The 24,571-nt window shown below is 46.3% G+C and overlaps 1 protein-coding gene across 4 annotated transcripts in view; it reads left to right on the top strand.

Moving 5' to 3' along the window:
• Positions 1 to 24,571, top strand: part of NUP210 (nucleoporin 210) — a gene marked incomplete at its 5' end in the record, with an annotated part of 129,619 nt that overhangs the window by 81,346 nt on the left and 23,702 nt on the right. For all 4 annotated transcript variants that reach the window (XM_080654584.1, XM_080654585.1, XM_080654583.1 and 1 more), the window contains 5 exons: positions 19,706 to 19,834; positions 20,879 to 21,006; positions 21,099 to 21,234; positions 22,580 to 22,642; positions 22,866 to 23,045. In XM_080654584.1, coding sequence (XP_080510710.1) covers positions 19,706 to 19,834; positions 20,879 to 21,006; positions 21,099 to 21,234; positions 22,580 to 22,642; positions 22,866 to 23,045 — 636 coding nt within the window. The remainder of the gene's footprint in view (positions 1 to 19,705; positions 19,835 to 20,878; positions 21,007 to 21,098; positions 21,235 to 22,579; positions 22,643 to 22,865; positions 23,046 to 24,571) is intronic.

The raw sequence follows: 24,571 nt of genomic DNA, 5'->3' as shown, positions 1-24,571 counted from the left end.
ATGGATGAGGACAGTGAGGGGGAGGTAAGGGCAGAGGGTGGGGTGGGAACCGGATGGAGGGGAGCAATGGGGGGAAAAAAGAGGAACAATTGTAATAATCTGAACAATAAAGATTTATTAAATTAAAAAAAATAGTGTGGTGATCATGGAGATGGAGGGGTATAGGTGGAAGTGGTAGAGGGCACAGAGGAGATAAAAAGACGATGGAAAAAATAAAAATTTTAAAAATAATGAAGTTTACAATTTAGTGGTTTTTAATATATTCATACAGATGTGCATCCACAGTCAGTTTTAGAGTATTTTCATCACTTCAAAAAGAAACCCAATACATTTTAACTATCGCCTCTATTTGTGTACACACACACACACACACACACACACACACACACACACGAAAAGGTATTGGATACTGTCAAATGCATTTCTGTATCTCTTAAGACAATTATGTGAGTTTTTATTTTTTATTTTGTTAATATGATGTCTTACATTAATTGACTTTCAGATGTTAAACCAACCTTGCATTCCTAGGATAACTACTACTTGATCATTATGTATAATTCTTTTTACATGTAACTGGATTTGGTTTGCTAGTATTAAGTTGAAAAGTTTATGTTCCTATTCATAAGAGATATTGGTCTGGGGTAGTTTTTTTCTGTGACTGTCTGGTTTGGGTATAAGGATAATATCAGTGTCATGGGTTGACTTAGAAGTGTTCTCTCTTCTAATTTTTGGAAGACTTTATTTAGAATTGTTAACTGTTACTCTTAAATATTTGGTAGAATTAACCAGTGAAGCCACCTGGACATGGGCTTTTCTTTTGGGTAGTTTCTTGATTACTAATTTAATCTTTTCACCTGCTATAGGTCTATTCAGATTGTATGTTTCTTATTGTTGGTTTTACTAGCATGTGTCTTTCTAATTTTTTTGTTTGTTTCAGATTTTTTTGTTATATTGTTTTTTAAATATCTTCTACAGTCCTCCAGTGGTCAGTCTCGGTGGTCTTTAGCTGCCATGGAGAGGATGCTTGTTCATAGTGAGGAAACATGTCATACATTCCTGTACTCAGATTCATGATCACAGAAGGCAGGACCATTGCTGTAAATCAGAGCAAGGAAACTGTCTCTCAGCGCCTGGGCACAAATGTGTGGTTTTAGAGGAAGCTTAAGCGTTGCTGGAAGCCTGAGTTCATATCTGAAGCTTTCCCCTAGTATTTTTATTCCCTTTATAAAAGAAAGAGTAGTTCCCCAGGCCATTCCTCCTGCCACATAAATGAGTATTCACTGTCAAATCTTTCACATTAAAAGGAAAATCTCAAATTATAAATAATTCCAACTGCTTGAAATATGCCTGGTTTGCTTTATTTCTAGAGATTAAAAGTAGCTCTTCTGTTTTTAAGAAGAGGAAGTTTCAAGTTGAGGAAAATGTTGCACCCCACATTTTGCATAAGCCCTGAGGTGAACCTGTGGCCAGAGAGACCTTTCCTCCTGTTACCGAAGAATCAAATTTCCCTTTCACTATGGGAGTGAGGTTCTTGCAATATCTTCAGAAAATGAATTTTCTACGACTTGCATGGGAAGATTAGATGAGGAAGAAGGCTTTATTTGCGTGAAGCTACATTTCTTGGCTTCCAAAGTCCCCTGCCCCTTAAGCCAGTTCTGGGAAAGGTGCAGCTGGGGTTCCAGCAGAGCCAAAAACAGGCCGGTGTCCAGAGTTTCCATTCCATGTTGCAGCTAGGTGTAGTTCAGTATCCAAGCTCTTTGTCCATGTGGAGCCCAACATGGCCATGTGCTATGTGTGCAGGAGCCCCCTGCAATGGGAGTCCCAGGAACCCGTGTGCCAAAAAGGGGTGTGGGGGGGGAGAGAGAGAGAGAGAGAGAGAGAGAGAGAGAGAGAGAGAGAGAGAGAGAGAAAGAGAAGGAGAAGGGGATGTCCTTTGTTTGGAAGTTTACATATTTAGGTTTCGCACACTTGCAGTGCCCATGGCTGTTCTGGCCACTGACTTACTTCCAGGTGTGATTGACAGGCTGACTTTCCCACATCACTCAGACCTTACCGGGCATGTTTCCAAACTGCCTTGTCTAGTCCCATCCCCCATTCATCAATGGGGAACAGACTTGGAGAATGTTAAGTACAGTTTTCTGGCAAAGCTGCGTTAATGGCATGCTTTTACTCTTTGGCTTTCCCTTTACTCCTCTCCTCTTAAATAATAACCAGGTTATTATAACAGCATCACTCATAGAACAAGAGCTTTAGGAGTCCGTGATGGACAAGATAGCCTCTGTCGGTAATGAGCACCTGCTCCTGGAGGCATTCAAACAGAAGCTGTGACACTTGTCTGGAAGACTCCAGATGGGGTTCCAGCATCAGAGTGAGATCCCCCAGAAGGCCTGTGGGTCCCCATTCAGTCCTATGGTGCTGCAGTTCTAAGGTTGCCCTGCAGTCCTTCAGCAGCACTGGAGGATTCTGTTATGCCAAGTACTGATGTCCCCATTTTACAGATGCACAGTGCTCCAGCCTCTCTCCAGGGTGTGCGTGGGCCTCTGCCATGTGTATCATCCCTGTCATGGCTCTTCTGAGTGGGACAGAGTGACCATTGCAGGCATGACCCTGACAAGTCTAGCACTATAGGACTGCAGGCAGCACCCATGTACAGGCCCCACAAAGATTGCTTTTGCTCATCTTGGACCTGTGCAGAGACCATTGCAACTCTAGGTACAAATTGTGTTCTGGTTTCCTTCACCTCTTTTGTGACCTGCAGAGGAATTTTTCATGGAGTGTTGACAATCTGAAAGGTCCTAGCAGCTTCTCTCAAGTGGTTATTTCTAAAGGATGTCTGTACATCTCTGTCATTTTCCAGCTGTTAATTAATAGCATTCTCATTTCCCTTAATCAGAGAGACAAGAACACCCACAGTAGTTCTTCAGTTAGTCATAGAAAGTTTCTTTTTTCTTCTATTGACACCATTTGGGACTCAAGAATGGCTCCTGGGTGTGCTTTAGCTTCCGAGTGTTTGTGGAAGGGGCTGTGGAGCTCACGTGCCAGCGCCATTGTGAAGGTTATTGTGCCCACAGTGCTGCAAGGGCTATGCAGGGCTGTGCTCCATTTTGCTCACACAGCCCTCAAAACTCTCTGCAGGGGGTCTTTGTTTCCATTTTGGCTGGCTAGCACATTGGAGTGATTGCCTGATTTAAACAAGTTTTCTTTCTTCTCAGCAATTCTTTACATTGCAAAATAAGCCCTCTGAGCAGAACCCATGGATTAATAAGAGCAGGAAAAGGATCCTCCTGTGGGCTGAACACTTCATACCTTCTGTAATGCAGTTATTCAGCAAATATCAGGGCCTCTCGTATGCCAGGCTGTGGTCGGGACTGGAGATCCCGTGTGAACAAGTCAGATGGAGGCACAGTTCCAAGGAGCTGTGGTGATGTCTCTATCTCCTTAGTCCTGTGACTCATAGGTCATCATGGTGACATTGTACATCCATACTCGAGATCAGGTTGGTAGTATGTGGCAGCTGCAGCGCTTGGACTGCGGTGTGTCCTGCTTTTCTCCTGAGGGTGATCTGTGGACAGGTGCCCATTCCCAGCCCTGGCTGGAGTCCCTGGTTGAAGTTTCATCCAGCAGCCAAGCTGGGACCTTCTCAGTGCTTGTTATACTTGTGTGTCTTGGTTGTCCGTATGAGCCTCATGGGCATCTGCTCAGGGGCATGGACTCCGACACTCTTGCATGGCATTGCCTGGCCCTCCACAGGACATTGATAGGCACGCTATAGGAAATGGGAGCTGTTGACCCTTGTGATATTCAGAAATGTTTGTAGGGTCCTTACTCTTCTGTAAATGCCTCTGCAGGGACAAGTCTGAAGCATGATGGGGCTGAGGAAAGCAAGGAGCTGAGATGCTGTGAGCAGGAGCTTGGGGCCTGTTGGGCACACATGGACATCACAGCTTCAGCCACGTATGATCTAAGCTGCCTCTGGGTCCACTTACAGGGTCTAATGAGCAATAATGCATTCATTCTCTGAAGACTTTCTCCTCAGCTTAGTATTTGCTGAAGTTCTCAACATTTAAACATTAGAATTCATTCTGGCCATGGATTTTCCCCACCTCTTCTTCCTCACATACCTTGTCCTATGTTGATCAAGAAGCCAGGGGGTGTAATATCTTTACAGACACAGCTCCTAGGGCAGTAGAGACTAAGGAGAAAATAAACAAATGGGACTACATCAAAATAAAATGCTTCTGCACAGCAAAAGAAACTATCAACAAAACAACAAGAAAGCCCACTGTATGGCAGAACATATTTGCCAATGATATTTCTGATAAGGGTTTAATCTCCAAAATTTACAGAGAACTCATACAACTTAACAAAAAGAAGATAAACAATCCAATCAAAAAATGGGCAAAGGATCTAAATAGACACTTTTTGTAAGAGGACATACAGAAGGCCCCATATGAAAACATACTCAAAGTCACTAATCATCCGAGAGATGCAGATCAAAACAACAATGAGATACCATCTCACACCTGTCAAAATGGCTATCATCAACAAATAACAAGTGCTGGTGATGCTATGGTGAAAAAGGAACCCTCCTGCACTGCTGGTGGGAATGCAGACTGGTGCAGCCACTGTGGAGAACAGTATGGCATTTCCTCAAAAAACTAGAAATGGTATTTGCATTCGACCCAGTGATCCCACTTCTAGGACTATATCGCAAGAAACCAGAAACACCAATCAGAAAGGATATATACACCCCTATGTTCACAGTGGCACAATTTACAATAGCTAAGATTTGGAAACAGCCTAAGTGCTCATCAGCAGATGAGTGGATTAAAAAACTGTGGTATATCTACACAATGGAATACTATCCTATATAATAAAAGAGTAATATGCAAATTAACCATCACTCCACTACGCCCACAAGCCACGCCCACAAGCCAATCAGGAGCTAATATGCAAATAAACCCAACCAAGATGGCTACGGCCACAGAGAGCAGGAGGGAGGCTTGGGTTTCCCTGGCAATGCAGGAAGCCAAGCTTTCCACCTGCCCTTGCGGGCCTAGGCCTCCACTCAATGCTACAAAGTTTCAATGATAGAAGATACATAAATCCAAACAGAAATGGCGGCAGCCACGGAGCTGGAAAGAGCAGGACACTAGGGTTGCCCCCGGCGATGGAGGAAGCCAAGCTTTCCACACACCCTGGCCCGCCCAGGCCTCCGCTTAAGGCTACAAAGTTTCAATTATAGAAGATACATAAATCCCCCTAAAAATGGCTGCCAACACGGAGCAAGCAGAAGGATTGGCTCCGCTCCAGGCTACAAAGTTTCAATTGTAGAAGATAAATAAACCCCAGATACCAGGGCCTCCGCTTGGGTCGCCAGGGGGCATGACCGGCCTGCAAACCACCACAGGCCCCTCGCCCAGACCACCCCACGCCCCAAGGGACCCCCCACCCTGATCCGGGACACCCTTCAGGGCAAACCAGCTGGCCCCCACCCATGCACCAGGCCTCTATCCAATCTAATAAAAAGAGTAATATGCAAATTGACCATCACTCCAACACACAAGATGGCTGCCCCCATATGGACAAGGATCCTGCCCCCATGTGGACACAAGATGGCCACCACAAGATGGCCAGCAGGGGAGGGCAATTGGGAGGGACCACGCCTGCAATGGAGGGCAGTTGGGGGCTATCAAGCCTACAGGGGAGGGCAATTAGGGGTGACCAGGCTGCAGAGGAGGTAAGTTGGGGGCGACCGGGCCTGCAGGGAAGGGCAGTTGGGGGAGACCCAAGCCTGCAGGGGAGGACAGTTAGGGGCAAACAGGCTGGCAGGGGAGCAGTTAGGCATCAATCAGGCTGGCAGGGGAGAGGTTAGGGCAGGGGTGGGCAAACTTTTTGACTCGAGGGCCACAATGGGTTCTTAAACTGGACCGGAGGGCCGGAACAAAAGCATGGATGGAGTGTTTGTGTAAACCAATATAAATTCAAAGTAAAGGAGCAGAGGGGAGAGCAAGAGAACCGGATAGAACAGCTGGATCCAGCCCGCGGGCCTTAGTTTGCCCAAGGCTGGGTTAGGGGGTGATCAGGCTGGCAGGCAGAAGCGGTTAGGGGCAATCAGGAAGGCAGGCAGGCGAGCGGTTGGGAGCCAGCAGTCCTGGATTGTAAGAGGGATGTCCGACTGCCCGTTTAGGCCCAATCAGGCCTAAACGGGCAGTCGGACATCCCTCGAGGGGTCCTAGATTGGAGAGGGTGCAGGCTGGGCTGAGGGACACACACACCGCCCCCCCCCCCCCCCGTGCACGAATTTCGTGCACTGGGCCTCTAGTGCTGCTATAAAAAAAAAGAACTTTACCATTTGCAACAGCATGGATGGAACTGGAGAGCATTATGCTAAGCGAAATAAGCCAGTCAGAGAAAGATAAATATCACATGATCTCACTCATATGTGGGATATAATGATCAACAAGAATAGATCCAGAGACAAATGGTACGGGAGGGGGGGTTAGAGAGCAACCAAAGGATTTGTATGCATGCATATTAGCATAACCAATGGACACAGACACTGGGGCAGTGGGGGCTTGCCCAGGGTGGGAATGGTTGGGGGTGGTCAATTGGGGGAAAAGGAGACATATGTAAAACTTTAGACAATAAAAAAAAAATAAAGAAGCAAGAGGGTGTGACAAACGTGCACAGTTCATAGTTAGGAGTGGGGGCACGTCTCCACTTTGCCACCTGCTGGCTGTCAAGTCCTCTCACTTTCCAAGTGCAGTTTCTTTCTTTCTTTCTTTCTTTATTTATTTAAATATATTTTATTGATATTTTACAGAGAGGAAGGGAGAGGGATAGAGGGCTAGAAACATCGATGAGAGAAGAGAGAAACATCGATCAGCTGCCTCCTGCACACCTCCCACTGAGGATGTGCCCGCAACCAAGGTACATGCCCTTGACCGGAATCGAACCCGGGACCTTTCAGTCCGCAGGCCGGCGCTCTATCCACTGAGCCAAACCGGTTTCGGCATAAGTGCAGTTTCTTTAAAGCACTGTCCACATGGGTGTGAAGTGAGCTGATGTGTGCAAGCTGATGGAGCAGGCTAGGCTACAGCCTCTCCATGGATGGCAGCAGGACAATATCCTCTGCTTATGTCATCTAGAAGGTAGCTCAACGTTTCACCTCTGGGAAATCAAGTGGAAGAGAAACTAATTTCCCCACCACTATTTCATCGTTGGTTAAAATGTTCAGAATGGTCCTTTTGAAGGAGAGAAAAACTGAGAAAGAAAGCCTTCCATGCAGCCCCCTGCATGGGTCTATCAGCAGTCGGTACAATGTGTAATTGCTTCACACTATGAAGGACGTGCCAGTTCCTGATGGCAGTAACTTTTCAGTAGGGTCACATCAGACACTTGCATTATGTTCTCAAAGAAAAGCTTTTGTCTTTCTCTCCTATTTTAAAATGAGTCCTCTCTGGAGAAATGTAATAAGCCAGTGTGGATCATCCTCATTGAAGCTGGAGACCTGGGGCTCCCAAACCTCTCCTTGTCCTGTTACTAGTATTAACACCAGGCTAGTATGGTGATGACTCATTTCCTTGCTGTCATTTTGTTTGATTTGGTTGATTTTTAAATATATTTTTATTGTAGATGCTATTACAGATATCTCCCCCCGCTTTACCACACTCCTCCCAGCCTCTAACACCTGCCCCCCAGGTCTTCGCTACCTTATTGCCCGTGTCCACGCGCTATGCATATCTTAATATATAAAAAGCCAGGGGCTGTCACGACCAAAACAACTGGACGGGCGACTGAACACAGGCTGCGTGGGGCGACCAGGCTGGCAGGGGGGCAGTTGGGGATGACCAGGCCGGCGGGGGGGGGGGGGTGGGGGGGGCAGATGGAGGCGACCAGGCTGGTGGGGAGGGCAGTTAGGGGTGACAAAGCCGATGGTGGGAGTGCAGTTGGGGGAGACCAGGCCAGCAGGGGGGCAGTTAGGGGCAATCAGGCCGGCAGGCAGAGATGGTTAGGGGTGATCAGGCTGGCGGGGGGGGGGGGGGGAGTTAGGGGCGATCAGGCAACCAGGCAGGCATGCGGTTAGGACCCAGCAGTCCCATATTGTGAGAGGATCAGGCCTAAACCGGTAGTCGGACATCCCCTGAGGGGTCCTGGATTGGAGAGGGTGCAGGCTGGGCTGAGGGCCCCCCCTCCCCCGTACACGAATTTCATGCATCGGGACTCTAGTCTATATATATATATAAAAGCCTAAGTGACTGTTACGATGGAATGACCGGAAAGATGGTCGCTATGACACACACTGACCAACAGGGGGCAAATGCTCAACGCAGGAGCTGTTTCCTGGTGGTCAGTGTGCTCCCACACCAGGAGCACCACCCAGCCAGAAGCCGGGCTCATGGCTGGTGAGCACAGCAGTGGTGGTGGGAGCCTCTCCTGATTCCACAACTGCACTAAGGAGCGGCAAGCCAAGCGGTAAGGAGTGAGCAGGCAGGTAGGTGAGCAGTTAGGGGTGAGCAGGCAGGCAGGCGAGTGGTTAGGGGCAAGCAGGCAGGCAGACGTGCAGTTAGGGGTTAGTGGTCCCAGATTGCGAGAGGGATGTCCAACTGCCAGATGTCCAACTGCAGGGATCGGGCCTAAACTGGCAGTTGGACATCCCCCGAGGGGTCCTGGATTGCAAGAGGGCACAGGCCGGGCTGAGGGACTCTTCCCCCACCCCCATGCCCAAATTTCATACACTGGGCCTCTAGTAAGTATATAAATTCTTTGGTTTATCTCTTCTCATCCTCCCCCAACCACACATCAAGGTATGCCTCCATGCTTCGGGTCTTATTTGTAGGTTCATTCATTTTGTTCCTTAGATTCCACAAATAGGTGAGATCATGTGATATTTATTTCTCAGTTTGACTTATTTCACTTAGCATAATATTTTCCATGTCCATCCATGCTGTACCAAAGGTTAAGAGATCCCTCTTTTTAACAGCTACAAACTATTCCATAGTGTAAATGTCCCACAGTTTTTTTATCCATACATCTACTGTTGGGCACTGGACTATTTCCAAATCTTAGCTATTGTAAATAACGCTGCTATGAACATAAGGGTGCATATATTTTTTCTGATTGGTATTTTGGGGTTTTTAGGATATATTCCCAGAAGTGGGATTGCTGGGTCAAACAGAAGTTCCATTTTTAATTTTTTGAGGTAGCTCCATACTGTTTTCCATAGTGGCTGCACCACTCTGCATTCCCACCAGCCATGAACTAGTGTTTCCTTTTCCCTGCATTCTCGCTAGCACTTGTTGATTTTTTTATGATAGCCATTCTGACAGGTGTGAGGTGATATCTCATTATGGTTTTAATTTGCATCTCTCTGATGATTAGTGACTTTGAGCATTTTTTCATGTGTCTCGTGGCCGTTTGTATGTCCTCTTTGGAGAAATGTCTATTCAGGCTACTGCCCATTTTTAATTGGCTTGTTTGTCTTCTTTTTGTTGAGTTGTATGAGTACTTTATATATTTTGGATATTAACTCCTTATCAGATATATCATTGGCAAATATGTTCTTCCATTCAGTGGGTTCCCTTTTCAATTTGATGGTGGTTTCTATTGCTGTGCAGAAGCTTTTAATTTTTATGTAGTCCCATTTGTTTATTTTCTCCTTACTTTCCTTTGTTTTAGGTAGGAGATGTATCTGTAAACATATAGCAATATGTTTATAAGATGTCTGAGATTTTACAGCCTATGTTTTCTTCTAAGATTTTTTATGGTTTCATGCCTTACATTTAAGTCTTTTATCCATCTTGAGTTTTTTCTTGTGTATGGTGTAAGTTGGTGGTCTAGTTTCGTCTTTTTGCATGTGTCTGTCCAGTTTTCCCAGCAACATTTGTTGAAGAGACTGTCTTGACTCCATTGTATGTTCTTGCCTCCTTTGTCAAATATTAATTGACCATAATGGTGTGGGTCAGTTTCTGGGGTCTCTGTTCTGATCCACTGGTCTACATGCCTGTTCTTGTGCCAGTACCAGGCTGTTTTGGTTATAATACCTTTGTAGTATAGTTTGATATCCGGTATTGTGAGCCCTCCTACTTCCTTCTTCCTTCTTAAGATTGTGCCGTCGATTGTGGATTTTGATTTTGTATCCTGCTACATTGCCAAATTCATTTATTAAGTCTAGTAGTTTCCTGGTGGAATCTTTAGAGTTTTCTTTGTACAATATGATGTCATCTGCGAGTAATAACAGTTTTACTTTCTCCTTTCCAATTTGGATACCTTTTGTCTCTTCTTGTCTGATTGCTGTGGCTAGGAATTCCAGTATTATGTTGAATTAGAGTGGTGAAAGCAGATATCCTTGTCTTGTTCCTATTCTTAAGGGAAACACTTTTCGTTTTTGCCCATTGAGTATTATGTTGGCTGTAGATTTGTCATATATGGCCTTTATTATGTTGAGGTATTATCCCTCTATTCCCACTTTGCTGAGAGTTTTTTTTTTTAAATATATTTTATTGATATTTTACAGAGAGGAAGGGAGAGGGATAGAGAGCTAGAAACATCGATGAGAGAGAAATACCAATCAGCTGCCTCCTGCATACCTCCCACTGGGGATGTGCCCGCAACCAAGGTACATGCCCTTGACCGGAATCGAACCTGGGACCCTTCAGTCCGCAGGCCGACGCTCTATCCACTGAGCCAAACCGGTTTCGGCTTGCTGAGAGTTTTTATCAAAGAAGGGTGCTGGATTTTGTCTAATGCTTTTTCTGCATTTATTGATATGATCAAAACAAATTGATATCTTTCAATTTGTTTATATGATGTGTCACAATTATTGATTTGTAAATATTGTACCAGCCTTGCATCCCTGGAATAAATCCCACTTGATCATGGTGTTTGATCTTTTGAACATATTGCTGGATCCAATTTGCTACTATTTTGTTGAGGATTTTAGCATCTGTGTTCATCAGGACTATTAGCCTGTAATTTTCTTTCTTTCTTTCTTTCTTTCTTTCTTTCTTTCTTTTTTTTTTTTTTTTTTTTTGAAGGATCCGTTTTTTAATCGCGGTCCACAGGTTCCAGAAGAGAACAGAGAGGGAGAAGTAGATGCAAAAGCCAAGTCAGTACCTTAGCACGTTATTGCCTGCATTCGGGGAGGGATTTGTCCCAGGAAAGTCTGTGTGTCCTTCGAGGGGAGAAAGAAGCAGCAGGGCTGCCTACAGGGCAGTCTCGGGCTTCCTAGTGGTGCGGCTCCTTGAGCCTGTTGGCCGCCTTCTGTCCGCTTCCTGGGGTGCAGCCTGGGTGCTCAGCGCTGGTGCGGGCGGCTTGGGCTCAGCGTGGCGCCAGGAGCCCGCGTCCCTCCGTCCCCTTTGGGGCTGGCACCTCCTGGCTGATTCAGGAGCCGCAGGGCTGTGCGGTCTAGCGCCTGGGCCTCCCTTGAGGCGACTGCGGATCCGGGTCGCGTTCCTGGCTCCTCTCAGCTCCGGGAAGCTCCGCGTCCCAGGGGCCAGGCTGGTGCAGCTGCCCGCGGCCCCGCGGCTCTGCTGGGGGAACCAGAAGCAGGGGTCGCAGGAGTGGCGGCTCAGCGCAGGGAAGTTGTCCATGGCCCAGGCCCAGGCCTGCTCGCGGTTCACACCCGGGGCCAGGGTGGGCTCCAGGCACACACACCGCATCCACGACGGGTCTTCCAAGGTGGATGGATGCGCTTCCATGGCTTCAGCCTCCTGGGCGGTGGAGAGGTGAGGTGGGTGCAGGGAGGAGGGAGTCAATTTTCTTTCTTTGTAGTATCTTTATCTGGTTTTGGAATTAAGTTAATGCTGGCTTCATTAAAAGAGCTTGAAAGTGTTCCTTCCTCTTGAATTTTTGGCAATAGTTTGAGGAGGATGGGTGTTAGTTCTTTTTTGAATGTTTGGTAAAATTCACCTGTAAATCCATCTGGTCCAGAACTTTTGTTTGCTGGAAGTTTTTAAATTGATGCTTCAATTTCATCAGTTGTTATTGGCCTATTGAGGTTTTCTGATTCTGCCTGATTGAGTTTTGGAAGATTGTATTTTTCTAGGAATTTGTCCATTTCACCCAGGTTGTCCAGTTTGTTGGCATATAGTTGTTCATAGTATTTGCTTACAATTCTTTGTATTTCTGTGGTATCCGTGGTTATATCGCTTCTTTCATTTCTAATTTTATTTCTTTGGATCCTCTCTCTTAGTTTCTTGATGAGTCTGGCTAGGGGTTCTTCAGTCATGTTTATCTTTTCAAAGTACCAGTTCTTGGAATTATTGATCCTTTGTACTAGTTTTTGTTGTTTGTTTGTTTGTTTGTTTGTTTTAGTCTCTTTATCATTTATTTCCACTCTGATCTTTATTATTTCCTTTCTTCTACTTCCTGTGGGCTTCTCTTGCTGTTTCCTTTCTAGTTCATTTAGTTTTAGGGCTAGGTAGTTTATTAGTCCTTTTTCTTGTTTCTTGAGGTAGGCCTGTAGTGCTATGAACTTCCCTCTCAGGATTGCTTTTGCCCTGTTCCATAGGTTTTGGGTGATTGTGTGTTCATTTTCATTTGTTTCCAGGAAGTTTTTAATTTCTTTCTTGATCTCATTGTTGACCCATTCATTGTTTAATAACATGCTATTTAGCCTCCATGTATCTAAGTTTTTTTGTTGTTGTAGTTGATTTCTAACTTCATGCCATTGTGATCTGAGAAAATGCTTGGTATTATATTAATCTTCTTGAATTTGTACAGACTTGTTTTGTGCCCTAACATGGGGTCTATCTTTGAGAATGTTCCATGTTCACTTGAGAAGACTGTATATTCTGTTGCATTGAGGTGAAATGTTCTGTAAATATTTGTTAGATCTATCTGATATAGTGTGTCATTTAAGGCCTGTTTCCTTGTTAATTTTTTGTCTGGATGATCTATCCAGTGATGTCAGTGGGGTATTAAAGTCCTTCACTATGACTGTTTTGCTGTAAATCTCTTTCTTGAAGTCCTTCAAGAGTTTTTTAATGTACTTGGGTACTCCTATGTTGGATGCATATATGTTAACAAGGGCTATATTGTTGAGTCATTACCTTTAGTGTAGTGTAGTGGCCTAGTTTGTCTCTTGGTATGGCCTTTGTTTAGAAGTCTATTTTGTCCGATATGAGTATTGCTACTGTAGCTTTTTTTTCCTTTTCCATTTGCATGGAATATATTTTTCCATCACTTCACTCTCTGTCTGTGTGTATCTTTTGTTCTGAGGTGGTTCTCTTGTAGATAGCATATATATGGGTCATGTTGACTTATCCATTCAGTCACCCTATGTCTTTTGATTGGAGCATTTAATCTATTTACATTTAAGTTTATTATTGGTAGGTATTTATTTATTGCTGTTTTTATTTTCTTTATGCCTGTGATCTCCTCTCTTTTTCTTCTTCTTAAAGCAGTTTATCTTTTTAAAAATTTATCTTTATTGTTGAGATTATTACAGATGTCCCTCTTTTTCCCCCCATAGGTCCCCTCCACCTGGTTCCCATCCCACCCCAGGCCCTTGCCACCCTGTTGTCTGTGTCCATAGGTAATGCATACATGCATATAAGATCTTTGTCTAATCTCTTCTCGCACCCTCCCACACCCCCTTCCCTCTGAGAATCATGAGTCTGTTCCATTTCCATGCCCCTGATTCTATTCCATTCAACAGTTTATTCTGTTCATCAGATTATTTTATTCATTTGATTTTTAGATTCACTTGTTGATAGATATGTATTTGTTTTCACTTTGTTGTTCATATTTTTTATCTTTACCTTTTTCTTCTTCTTCCTCTTCTTCTTAAAGAATACCCTTCAGCATTTCATATAATACTGGTTTGGTGGTGATGAACTCCTTTAGCTTTTCCTTGTTTGTGAAGCTCTTTATCTGACCTTCAACTCTGAATGATAGCTTTGCTTGGTAGAATATTCTTGGTTGTAGGTTCTTGCTATTCATCACTTTGTATATTTCTTGCCACTCCCTTCTGGCCTGCATAGTTTCTGCCGAGAAATCAGCTGACAGTCATATGGGCACTTCCTTGTAGGTAACTAACTGTTTTTCTCTTGCTGCTTTTAATATTCTGTCTTTGTCTTTTGCCCTTGGCATTTTAATTATGATGTGTCTTGGTGTGGTCCTCTTTGGATTCCTCTTGTTTGGTGTTCTCTGCGCTTCCTGGACTTGTAAGTCTGTTTCTTTCACCAGGTGGGGGAAGTTTTCTGTCATTATTTCTTCAAATAGGTTTTCAGTATCTTGTTCTCTCTCTTCTTCTGGCACCCCTATAATTTGGATGTTGGTATGCTTGAAGTTGTCCCAGAGGCTCCTTACACTATCTTCATATTTTTGGATTCTTTTTTCTTTTTGCTCTTCTGATTGGGTGTTTTTTGCTTCCTCGTATTTCATATCATTGATTTGATTCTCAGAATCCTCTAATCTACTGTTAAATCTCTGTATATTTCAGTCAGTGTATGCTTAATTTCTGACTGATCCTCCTTTTCCTTTTTTTTTTTTTTTTTTTTGCATTCTCACTAGGATCCTTGAAAATCTCACAAAGTTCCTCGGAGGTTTCTAGAAGATTCTTGAGTAACCTTATAACTGTGGTTTTGAACTCTATATCCAGTAGTTTGCTTTCTTCCATTTCTTTCATTTGTGACATGTTTCTTTGTCTTCACATTTTGGCTGCTTCCCTGTGTTTGTTTCTATGTATTGGGTAGATGCTAAGTCTCCTTGAGTTGATAGAGTGGCCTTGTGTAGTAGGTGTCCTATAGGGCCCAATGGCTCAGCCTCCCCAATCACCTGAGGTGATCACTCTTGGTGCATGCCTTGGTGGGCTGTGTGCAGTTTTGTTGTAGTTGAGCCTTGATTGCTGTTGGTATCACTGGGAGGAATTGATCTCCAGGCCAATTGGCTGTGAGGACCAGCTGTGTCTACAGTGGAAGAGCTGCTGTGCAGGAGACACCCTTATGGGGCAGGACTTGCTTCAGTGGGGCTTTGGTGCTCACTGAGTCTGCCCCTTGAGTGTGTCGCTTATGGATGTGAAGAGTTGTAATCTGGATGGTCTCACACTGACCACTGGGTACACTGGCTCTTGGGTCTCCAGGGGGTAAAAAGTTAGCCACTGCCTGGGGCCACCCAGCAGTAGCTACAGAGAGATCTGTAGATTCCTCCTCTTTGAGTTTGGAAGTGCCCAGACGAGGCCCAGCTGTGAAGAAAGGCAGGCTGGTGCTGGTGCCATTTTGGGGCCTTTTATTGATAGGTTTGCAGCTCCCTAACCCAGCTGCAGCTTTTTTTAACAGTTGTTGCCTGAGAAAGGACAGACCATTCATATGCAAAAGCCACTGCCCACAGCTTGGGTGGGGTTGTAAATTAGGTGTGGCGGGGTTTCAGGGAATCACCAGGGCGGAGCAAACAGAAATGGCTGCCAATCAGCCCTGCACCGAGGAGGTCCCAGTACAGGAACAATGACTGTTGCAAGCACCTACATCTGGAAGAAAGCTGCCCTTGCGTTCCTGCCCTGATGCCAGACAGTCCAGTTTCTCCCTGTATGTGTCTGGGTCTCTCAGAGCCTCGCCTGGCACTGGAGCTCAGGGGAAGTGGGAGCTTGTAAATTCAGTTCATGGTGCCGGTCTTTTAAAAGGAGCAGCTGGGTCTTCAGCAACCTGTGTGTCATTCAGCCCCAATCCACAGTGGTTTTTACAGTCTGTAGTTCTCATGGCCCGTAGGGACTTCTTTCCCCAGCTCTGGGACCCTGGGCTGGGGGTCTGGTGTGGGGCTGGGACCCCTTGCTCCTCCAGGCAGCCTCCGCAGATGGCTTTAAAAAGTGGTACATGTGGGTGCTGGTCCATCCCGTTCTGTGCCTCTGCACCTCCTACCAGTCTCATTGTGCTTTCTTCTTTCTCTAGTTGTAGTACTTCCACTCAGCCAGCTTTCCCGTGGTTCTGGGTGATAGTTGTTTTGCATTTTAGTTGTAATTTTCATGTGGTTGTGGGAGGCAGCAAATACAGGTATTTACCTATGTCGCCATCTTGGTTCCCCCCTTAATGCAGTCCCTTTAACATTTCTTGCATTGCTGATTTGGTGGTAATGTACTCCTTTAGCCATTTTTTTTGTCTGGAAAGCTTTTTATTTCACCTTCAATTTTGAATGATAGCCTAGCTGCATACAGTAGTCTTGGATTTAGGCCCTTGCTTTTCTTTACTTTGAGTACTTCATACTTCATGCCACTCCCTTCTGGCCTGAAGTGTTTCTCTTGAGAAATCAATTGATATTCTAATGGGTACTCCTTTGTATGTAATTTTTTTCTCTCTCTCTCTTGCTGCCTTTAAGATTCTTTCTTGGTCTTTAACATTTGCCATTTTAATTATGATGTGTCTAAGTATGTGTCTCTTTGGGTTCATGTTGTCCCAGAGCTCCCTTAAGCTATCTTCCTGCTTTCTAAATCTTTTATCTATTTGCTGCTCTTATTGGGTATTTATTTCTACCTTGTCTTCCAGATCGCTGACTCAATCCTCTGCTTCATCCACTTTTAATCCCTTCCAGTGTGTTCTTGATGTCAGATATATCATTCTTCATTCCTGTCTTGTTCAGCATGAAAACGGAATCATGAACTCTATTTCTCTTTTCATGCTGTTGAAATATGCACTAAATTTTCCTTAAGCATCTTTTTAAAAATATATTTTATTGATTTTTTTACAGAGAGGAAGGGAGAAGGATAGAGAGTTAGAAATATCGATGAGAGAGAAACATCCATTGATCAGCTGCCTCCTGCACATCCCCTACTAGGGATGTGCCCACAACCAAGGTACATGCCTTTGACCAGAATTGAACCTGGGACCCTACAGTCTGCAGGCCGACACTCTATCCACTCAGCCAAACTGGTTAGGGCCTTAAGCATATTTTTTAATAAATATATTTTTATTGATTTCAGAGAGGAAGAGAAAGGGAGAAAGGATAGAAACATCAATGATGAGAGAAAAATCATTGATTGGCTTCCTCCTGCATGCCCCACACTGGGGATTGAGCCCGCAACCCGGATATGTGCCCTGACCGGGAATCGAACTGTGACCTCCTGGTTCCTAGGTCAATGATCAACCACTGAGCCATGCCGGCCTTAAGCATATTTATAACCATTGCTTTGAACTCTATGTCTGATAGGTTGTTTGCCTCCATCTCATTTAGATCTTTTTCTGGATATTCCTTTTCTCTCATTTGAGGGTTGTTTCTTTGTCTGCTTGTATTTGCTTCTATATATGAGAGAGAACTGCTGTGCCTCCCTCCCAGTCTTTGTGGAATGGCCTTATATAGAAAGTGTCTTAAGGGATCCAGTTGCGTAGTCTCTTTGTTCACCTGAGCTGGATACTCTAGGAATGATCCTTATGTGTGCTATTTGTGCTCTCCTGTTGTAATTGGGACTTGATTGTTGATGTCCCGTTTGTGGGAGGGATCTCGCTTCTGATTTGATGCCAGTGAGCTTCATCCTCAATGTCATTGTGCCAGCTGTTATACAGGTGCTTTGGGTCTGCTATTTGTGGAGCTTGCTGGATTTTGCTCTGATGTTGTTGAATCTGGTCCCTTGATGTGTCAATCCTGTGCCTCATGGTAGCTGCTCAAGTGCAGGTGAATGTGAGTCACTGTCCCTTTCTGGTCCTAGGCAACCTGATTGAGGTCCGAGAAGTTGAATCCTCTTGTATTCCAGTGGTCAGGGACTTCTTAGCCCAGAGGCTGGATCTGTCTTGAGTCTCACACTGTATTGACCCTGTTTTGAGCTGCACTTCCTTCCCCCTGCAGGTGTCAGCTGCAGCATTTGGGGTCCCACTGGCTTTTGCCTCACTGAGTAGTATGGGGTGGTGTCTGTGGTGGGGACCCAAACTGCTTTTTTGACTAATTAGATCAGGTATCAGCTCTGGAAGTGGCAGAGTGTGGTGGATGGAGCCCTACACTGGGAGCTTAGGCGCCTGGATTCCCTCACCAGGCCTGCCCCTTCAGGGCTGTGCTCTCATCCTGTGTGAGCCTCCGTTTCCCCATATGTACATTGAAGGTGTTGGACTAGAAACAACCCTTCCCAAATAGGTGAGGGTACAAGGGTTTGCAGACACCCCCCCCCACACACACACACACCCAGAATTCCCAAGTCTTCAAGCTAAAAGTAAAACTAAACAAGCAGGCTGGAGCACCCAGTTTCTTTATGGTAACTGAGTGGCTCAGCTAACTATGCCCATGGAACTTGATCTAATGAAGACAAGTTTGTTGGGTGATAGTCTGTACTAGATGTTAGGCTCAGTCCTGAGGATACAGTAGGGGATAAGACAGCCTGGAACAGGCTGACACAAGAGTCTACACCAAGACTGAATTACAGAAGGTATAACTGCACTGGAAATGAGCAGAGGGGATAGGAACTTGGCCAGTCTGTGGTCAGTGAGGACTTTCCTGAAAGGACACTTAAGTAGGGACTTGAAACATGAGTGTGGCCAGCAGGTGAAGAGGTGGGAGAAGAATCCCAAATCCTTATTTAGGAAAGACAGTGCAGACCTGAGGCCAGCAGGCAGGTGCTGGCCAACTCTGAGGCACAGAGAGAACAGTGTGGCTACAGTGTGGTTGTGCTGGGGGACTGTGGTTTTCAGTGAAATTAGAGCCATGGGCAGGGGCCAGATTGTGTCAGGTTCTTACAGGATGTGTTAAGGATTTGGACTCACTCTCTGGGCAGACCTTGAAGGGTTCTAACCTAGATGTGATATAATCATATTTGGTTGTCTCCTTAGGGTCTGAAACCTTATTTTTTCCCCCCACAGGTTCTTGATATTGAAATTCTAGCTTCACAAACACTAACTCTGTCAGTGTACACGTTACCCCTGATGAATGTAATACAACAAAGTGAAGGCCACAAAGCCAGGGCAGACAGATGTGGCAGGCAGCCCACTGGGCTCACCCACTGGCTCCAGAACTTACCTCCACCTTTCCAGCCTCCCAGACCACCCAGTTGAGATATGCACCTAAGAAATATGACAAGTTGCTGCAAATCCATCTGCAGCATGAGAGAGTGATGAGGATGTAGTTTAGGGAGAGGTTCTTTTGAGGTGGGATCCATGAAAGTGGATAGAGATAGAAGGTTTAAGAAGGGGGCATATTTGGCAGGCAATGAAAGACTGGAAAATGGTTAACTCAGTGTGTTCATTCAGTCAGTACATTTTATGAGGTCTCTGGATCAAATGGAGCTGTGGTAGAAATGAATAGAGATAAATGAGAGTCAAAGAGCTCACACTTAACATGGAGGCCTCCAGGGTTTGTTCCCAGGTTCTGACTCTGAGTTCAGGCTGAGACGTCTGAGTGAGAAGCTGTCTTGTGCCCTTCCAGTCCCTCACTTGCCAGATGCTTTTCTCTAGCTGAAGGTGCAGGTTTCCTGGACAGGGAATATGGAATCCTAGGTTTGAATCCTCATTCTGCCTTCAAGTTGCAACTTCCATTTTCTTCTTTATAAAATGTACAAAGGAAATAAATGCTCTCTGAGATAATATCCCAGCACTAATATTTTACATTTCAAGCCCATCCTCTGGCTAGCAGTGGGAGCTCATGATAAGGAGTGGGAAGGGCAACATTTGAGTTAGGATTTTCTCTGTTAATTACTTCCAACCCTGTCCCAGAGGTCTCTGTGAGATGGTGTTCCATGGGGATAGCCTGCTGCTGTGAAAAGCTGTAACTGAGCCCACCTCTGACCCTATAGGTATACCCTTTGTTCCCGGGCATGTCAACCATCATGATCCACGACTTGTGCCTCACCTTCCCAGCCCCAGCGAAGGCTGATGTTTATGTCTCAGACATTCAGGAGCTGTACGTCCGAGTGGTAGACAAGGTCAGTGTCAGCTTCCTGATGTGCCCCTTCTCTACTGATTCACAGAAACCAGGAAGATGCTGTAGCCATGGGAGATATTTTTCTCATGTTCTTTGCTTTTTCTACTGGTTTCTGTGTCCCTCCTGGGTTGCTGTGAGCTTGCACTGCTGTCTCTCATCTCTGCTGTTCTGTGTACATAGTGCAGAATAAGCTCTGAGGTTTGTACTTCTTCAGCCCAATTGACAGCAATAAAGCTTGGCTGCAAATCCTCCTTGGAGTTGTCTCCACATCAGCCTTGATCAGGGATTCCTGTCTTCCAGCTGGCGCAGGTCACTAGCCAGCTGGGTGCACACCTTGTAGAAGATGAAATTTTCTCCCCACTATGTATTGGATTCTCAGGAATTTCATTGGCAATTGAATGAAGCTCACTAATGCCAAGTCTTTTGCAAAGTAAATACATAATAGTTCTAGGCTTTTCTTTAATGTAAATAGGAAATGTTTATACTCCAAATACCTAAAGTAACTGTAGCTAGATTTACAGAGAGTTACTGTTGGTTCCTATTTTTCTGAGTGGAGAGAATGGTTAATTAAAAGGAAGTGTTCTCTTCCACAGCCTCAAATATTCCTCCTAATGGTCTCATTGTCACTGGTGATTTGCTGACCAGATTTCACTTAGCATTTCTGATTCCCATTTCCTAAAGTTCTTACTGTGTGTATTATATGCTGCCAGGTGTGAGATATTCAGTCATTGTGCACTTATTGAACTCCTACTGTACATCGGCTGCCATTCTAAGCTGCGCCTTATCTAACTTGATGGTTAGTTCTTTAAGAGTGGGGAGTGTAATTTATGCATCTAAGTGTCTCCAAGGCTCCTTGTATACAGCAGTTATTCCACTGATTTTCATTTGTTGATTGGCCAATAGTCTGGAGGTCAATCCAGGTGACCTGTCCCTAATTTTCAGGTTTGTGGGTTTGAGGTTGGTGACGTTTCTCAGAAGGTTGTAGATTGCTATAGGTATGGAGTTGGTCATTCCAAGCCCCCTGAATCTGTCCCCTGTGATACAGGTGGAGATTGGGAAGACAGTCAAGGCATATGTCCGTGTGCTGGACTTGCACAAGAAGCCTTTCCTGGCCAAATACTTTGCCTTCATGGACTTGAAGCTCCAAGCAGCCTCTCAGATCGTCACATTGGTGTGAGTTCCCCAGGGGTCAGGACAAAGCATCTCAGGGACAGTGCTGACAGGTCTGTCGGGGGGAAAAGTCCCAGCCCTTCCCTCTGTTCCAGCTCCCTTGACGAGGCCCTTGACAACTACACTGCCACGTTCCACATCCATGGTGTGGCCATTGGCCAGACCAGTCTCACTGCAGTTGTGACCGATAAAGCTGGACAGAGAATCAACTCAGCCCCACAACAGATTGAGGTAAAGCTGTTCCTCTTCATGCCACGTGGGGTCAGCCCAGCCCCTAGTGGGCACACGGGTGGAGAGGGGAGGCCGGCCTTTTTGTGATAGGCCATTTTAGCATCTGTGCCCTACAGTGCGCCTTGATTACCAGCCTCAGGGAGCTGAGGGCAGCTCCAGAGGAAGGGCTGAGCTACTTTAATCTCCCTCTGGGTCATGGGGGCATTGATGTGGCTCAGAGAAAGGAAGCATCTTATCACCCAGCAGCGTAATGGCAGGGCACTCTAAGCTGCTGTAGTGCCAGGCAGAAGCTGCGGACAGCTGTGTGGACGCTCCTCTTGGCAGTCAGTCTGAATGTTAGACGGGACCCTTAGAAGGAGCAAGCTTTTGGGATGGGAGCACCTGGAGCAAGCAACTACTGAATAGGGGAGCTCTGAGGTCCCCCCAGCATCATCTCAGCAAGTGACTTGGGCTGTCATGTGGTGTTAGCTTTTGACCCGACACCCACAGTCACCAGGGACCTAGGCAGCCATGACCAAGAAGTCCTGTCCAACTTTATTCTTCAGCTGCAGCACTAGACTTTTTGGCACCTGCTGGCATCTTCCAAGGGTCTCGGCCACACATGGGCTTGTGTGCTGTATGTTAATCAGTCTGTGTCTGACGCTGGTGGATGTGGACTGTGCTTCCACATGGAAGTGCACCTTTCTCCTGGTGGAATGGAGTTCATTTCTGCCTATGAATAGCTCGGCCCTGAGACTAATCCTCACACACAAAGCAGCCTCTCAGCCAACTGGCTTTTTTGCTCACCTCTTGCCAGGTGGGGGTTGGGGAACAAGAGGAAGATGTGGGGCTTTGCCTTGCTGCAGAGATGGGGCATCCTCTTCACTACCCGTCGGGCCCACTTTCTGAGAAGTTTTGAGGGCATTGAAATAGAGGTAATCTGTCAGTAGGAATTTCGAGAAATTTGGGGAAGGCAAATTTCCAAAGATGAGTTGGGAAAATCTGAAAGGCAGTGGATTTGAAACTGACATGCACCGAATCTCCCAGATCACAGGACCCACCTGATCCTACAGGTCTGGGCTGGAAAGTGCATCTCTAATGGTTCCCAGGACACCTTCACAAGCAGTAGAACGTGCCCCCAAACACAGAGTCTTGGGCCCGTGGGTGAGATGAGAGCCTATGGGAGCTACTCAGGCTCCCCCAGAGTTGGCACAGGACTCCAAGGCTCTCACGGTACCCCTTCACAGAGGCGTGATGTCCACGCACCATGTTCCCTTCTCCCTGAAAATGGTAAGAGTGAATTATGCCCAACAGCATGAGCTTGGAATGCAATGGTCCCCTCTTTCTCTTTTGTCTCCACACCCAGGTCTTTCCCCCATTTAGGCTGACACCCAGGAAGATGACGCTGATTATTGGGGCCATGATGCAGGTACGAGCCAAAGGCCACATCCTTGTGCCACCCACATCCACAGCCAGGCACCACCAGGCAATAGCCGCACACCCTGCCCTGGCTCCAGGTGTGCCCACCTGCCTTGGGCATTGACAGGCTGAGATGGAATGCTCTGGGATGTTAGCACTCTCATCCTCTAAAGACAAGGCGTGACTGCTAGGAGCATAGGGGTTGACGGCACTGCTGTTTCTCCCCACTCCAGATCACCTCTGAGGGAGGCCCCCAGCCTCAGTCCAACATCCTCTTCTCCATCAGCAACGAGAGCCTGGCAGTGGTGAACTGCGCTGGGCTGGTGCGGGGACTCACCATTGGCAACGGCACCGTGTCCGGGGTCGTCCAGGCCGTGGATGCTGAGACCGGAAAGCTCGTCATCGTGTCTCAGGTGACAGGCCTGGGCTCCATCAGAGATGGGTGCTTTCTGAATCCGCCCTCTCGTGATGGGGCATACTGCCCCCTAGCAGCTGCAGGGTGGTCATCTGTGAAGGGGAGGCAACCCTGTTTACTGGGTTTGGGCTCTGCTCCCAAGGACCATCCCTCTCTGAGGATCTTGCTTCTGCCTTCTGAGGCTACAATCTCTGTCTGTCACCTGAGTCAGCCCTGCCAGCTCATGGCACCTGGATTCTTCTCCAGACTGAGTTCCTAACTTCTTTTTAAGGGACAGGGTCTCCAGCCCCTGCCCTGGGGATGGTGCCAGCTGTGGAGGCAGACTCTGCCCAGAGCACTGTACACCCTCCTTTAGCCCTCAGCACCCTGGCAGTTGTGCCCCTCTCCCTGTTTCTAGGGCTAGGGAACCTGCTAGAGGCCCCGGTTACTACGCAGCAGTTCTAGGGCTGACCTGGGCCTGCCGACAGCAGAGGTCTCAGTCCCTTCGTTTCTTCAATTCAAGCAGGGCTGGGATGTTCCGAGGGAAGAGAAGGGGTGCTGTTGGCTCTGTCACATGTTGTGGATTACAGTGTGAGTTTTCACAGGTTTGCGCTGGCTTTGCTTAAAAGCATAAATAATTAGACACCAACAGTATTTTGGGCCTGGATTTGTATTTCCAGGAGAAACAAAACTGGAATCATCTACTAATATCTTTGGCTTCACTGGAGGTGGTCTTTCAAGCCTCTTTGCTGAGTGGGGGACATTTCCTGGTTGCTTTTCTGGGTCAACATGATGCTGGAAAGCCTAGCTAGGGAAGGTCTCTCCTTGGGAGAGCCCCACTGCTCCATGTTGGTGGGACTGACTCCAAACACATGAAAGTTGGTGTCCCCAAATCTGATGATTTCCCTTCTTTCCAGGGTGGGGGGGGTACCTCTTTGGGCCCCTGGAAAGGCGATGGGAGATTATTTCCACCTCCTGAGAAGGGCTCAGATCGCTTGGACTCTCCCTAATACCTTGGCCTGCAGTGACCTACAGAGCATCTCAGGGGAGGCTGCCTCATGCTTATGTCTGTGATGGAAATCTGGGCTTACGGAGAGCATTTTGTTTGTGTAATGTTTCAAAGCCCAGTCATCCTGTTCCTTGTCCGGAACTGGGACCCTGGAAGAAAGGAGCTGGGGCACGTGCTGCCCGGGGAGGGAGGCTAATGCGCCCTTCTCCCCACAGGCTGACTCTGAGCTGACGTTGAGTTCACTGATTTACTCCTTTCTCCAGCAGTTTCAGGGTCTTCCATGTACCCCAGTTAAACTGTGCAGTCCTTTTGAATTGTGGAGGTGGACACTGGTTCTGCCTATCAATTTGCTAAATATCAGAAAGTGCTGGGAATGTAAGTCTACCTTGTGTACATCATGGTTCAGATAGGTGTCTTGGAGAATAGATCAAGGAACAAGGAGTCTCTGCCCTTGTTTTCTCTCTAGAGGGAGTATTGTAGCCATAGAAACTGGCTTACTTTTCCCCTCTTGGGACCCCGGGTGGCAGAAATGGCAG

Source organism: Plecotus auritus (assembly GCF_963455305.1).
Source record: "Plecotus auritus genome assembly, chromosome: 2".
In the NCBI taxonomy this organism is placed as follows: Eukaryota; Metazoa; Chordata; class Mammalia; order Chiroptera; family Vespertilionidae; genus Plecotus; species Plecotus auritus.
This window is presented reverse-complemented; position numbering and strand designations above follow the sequence as displayed.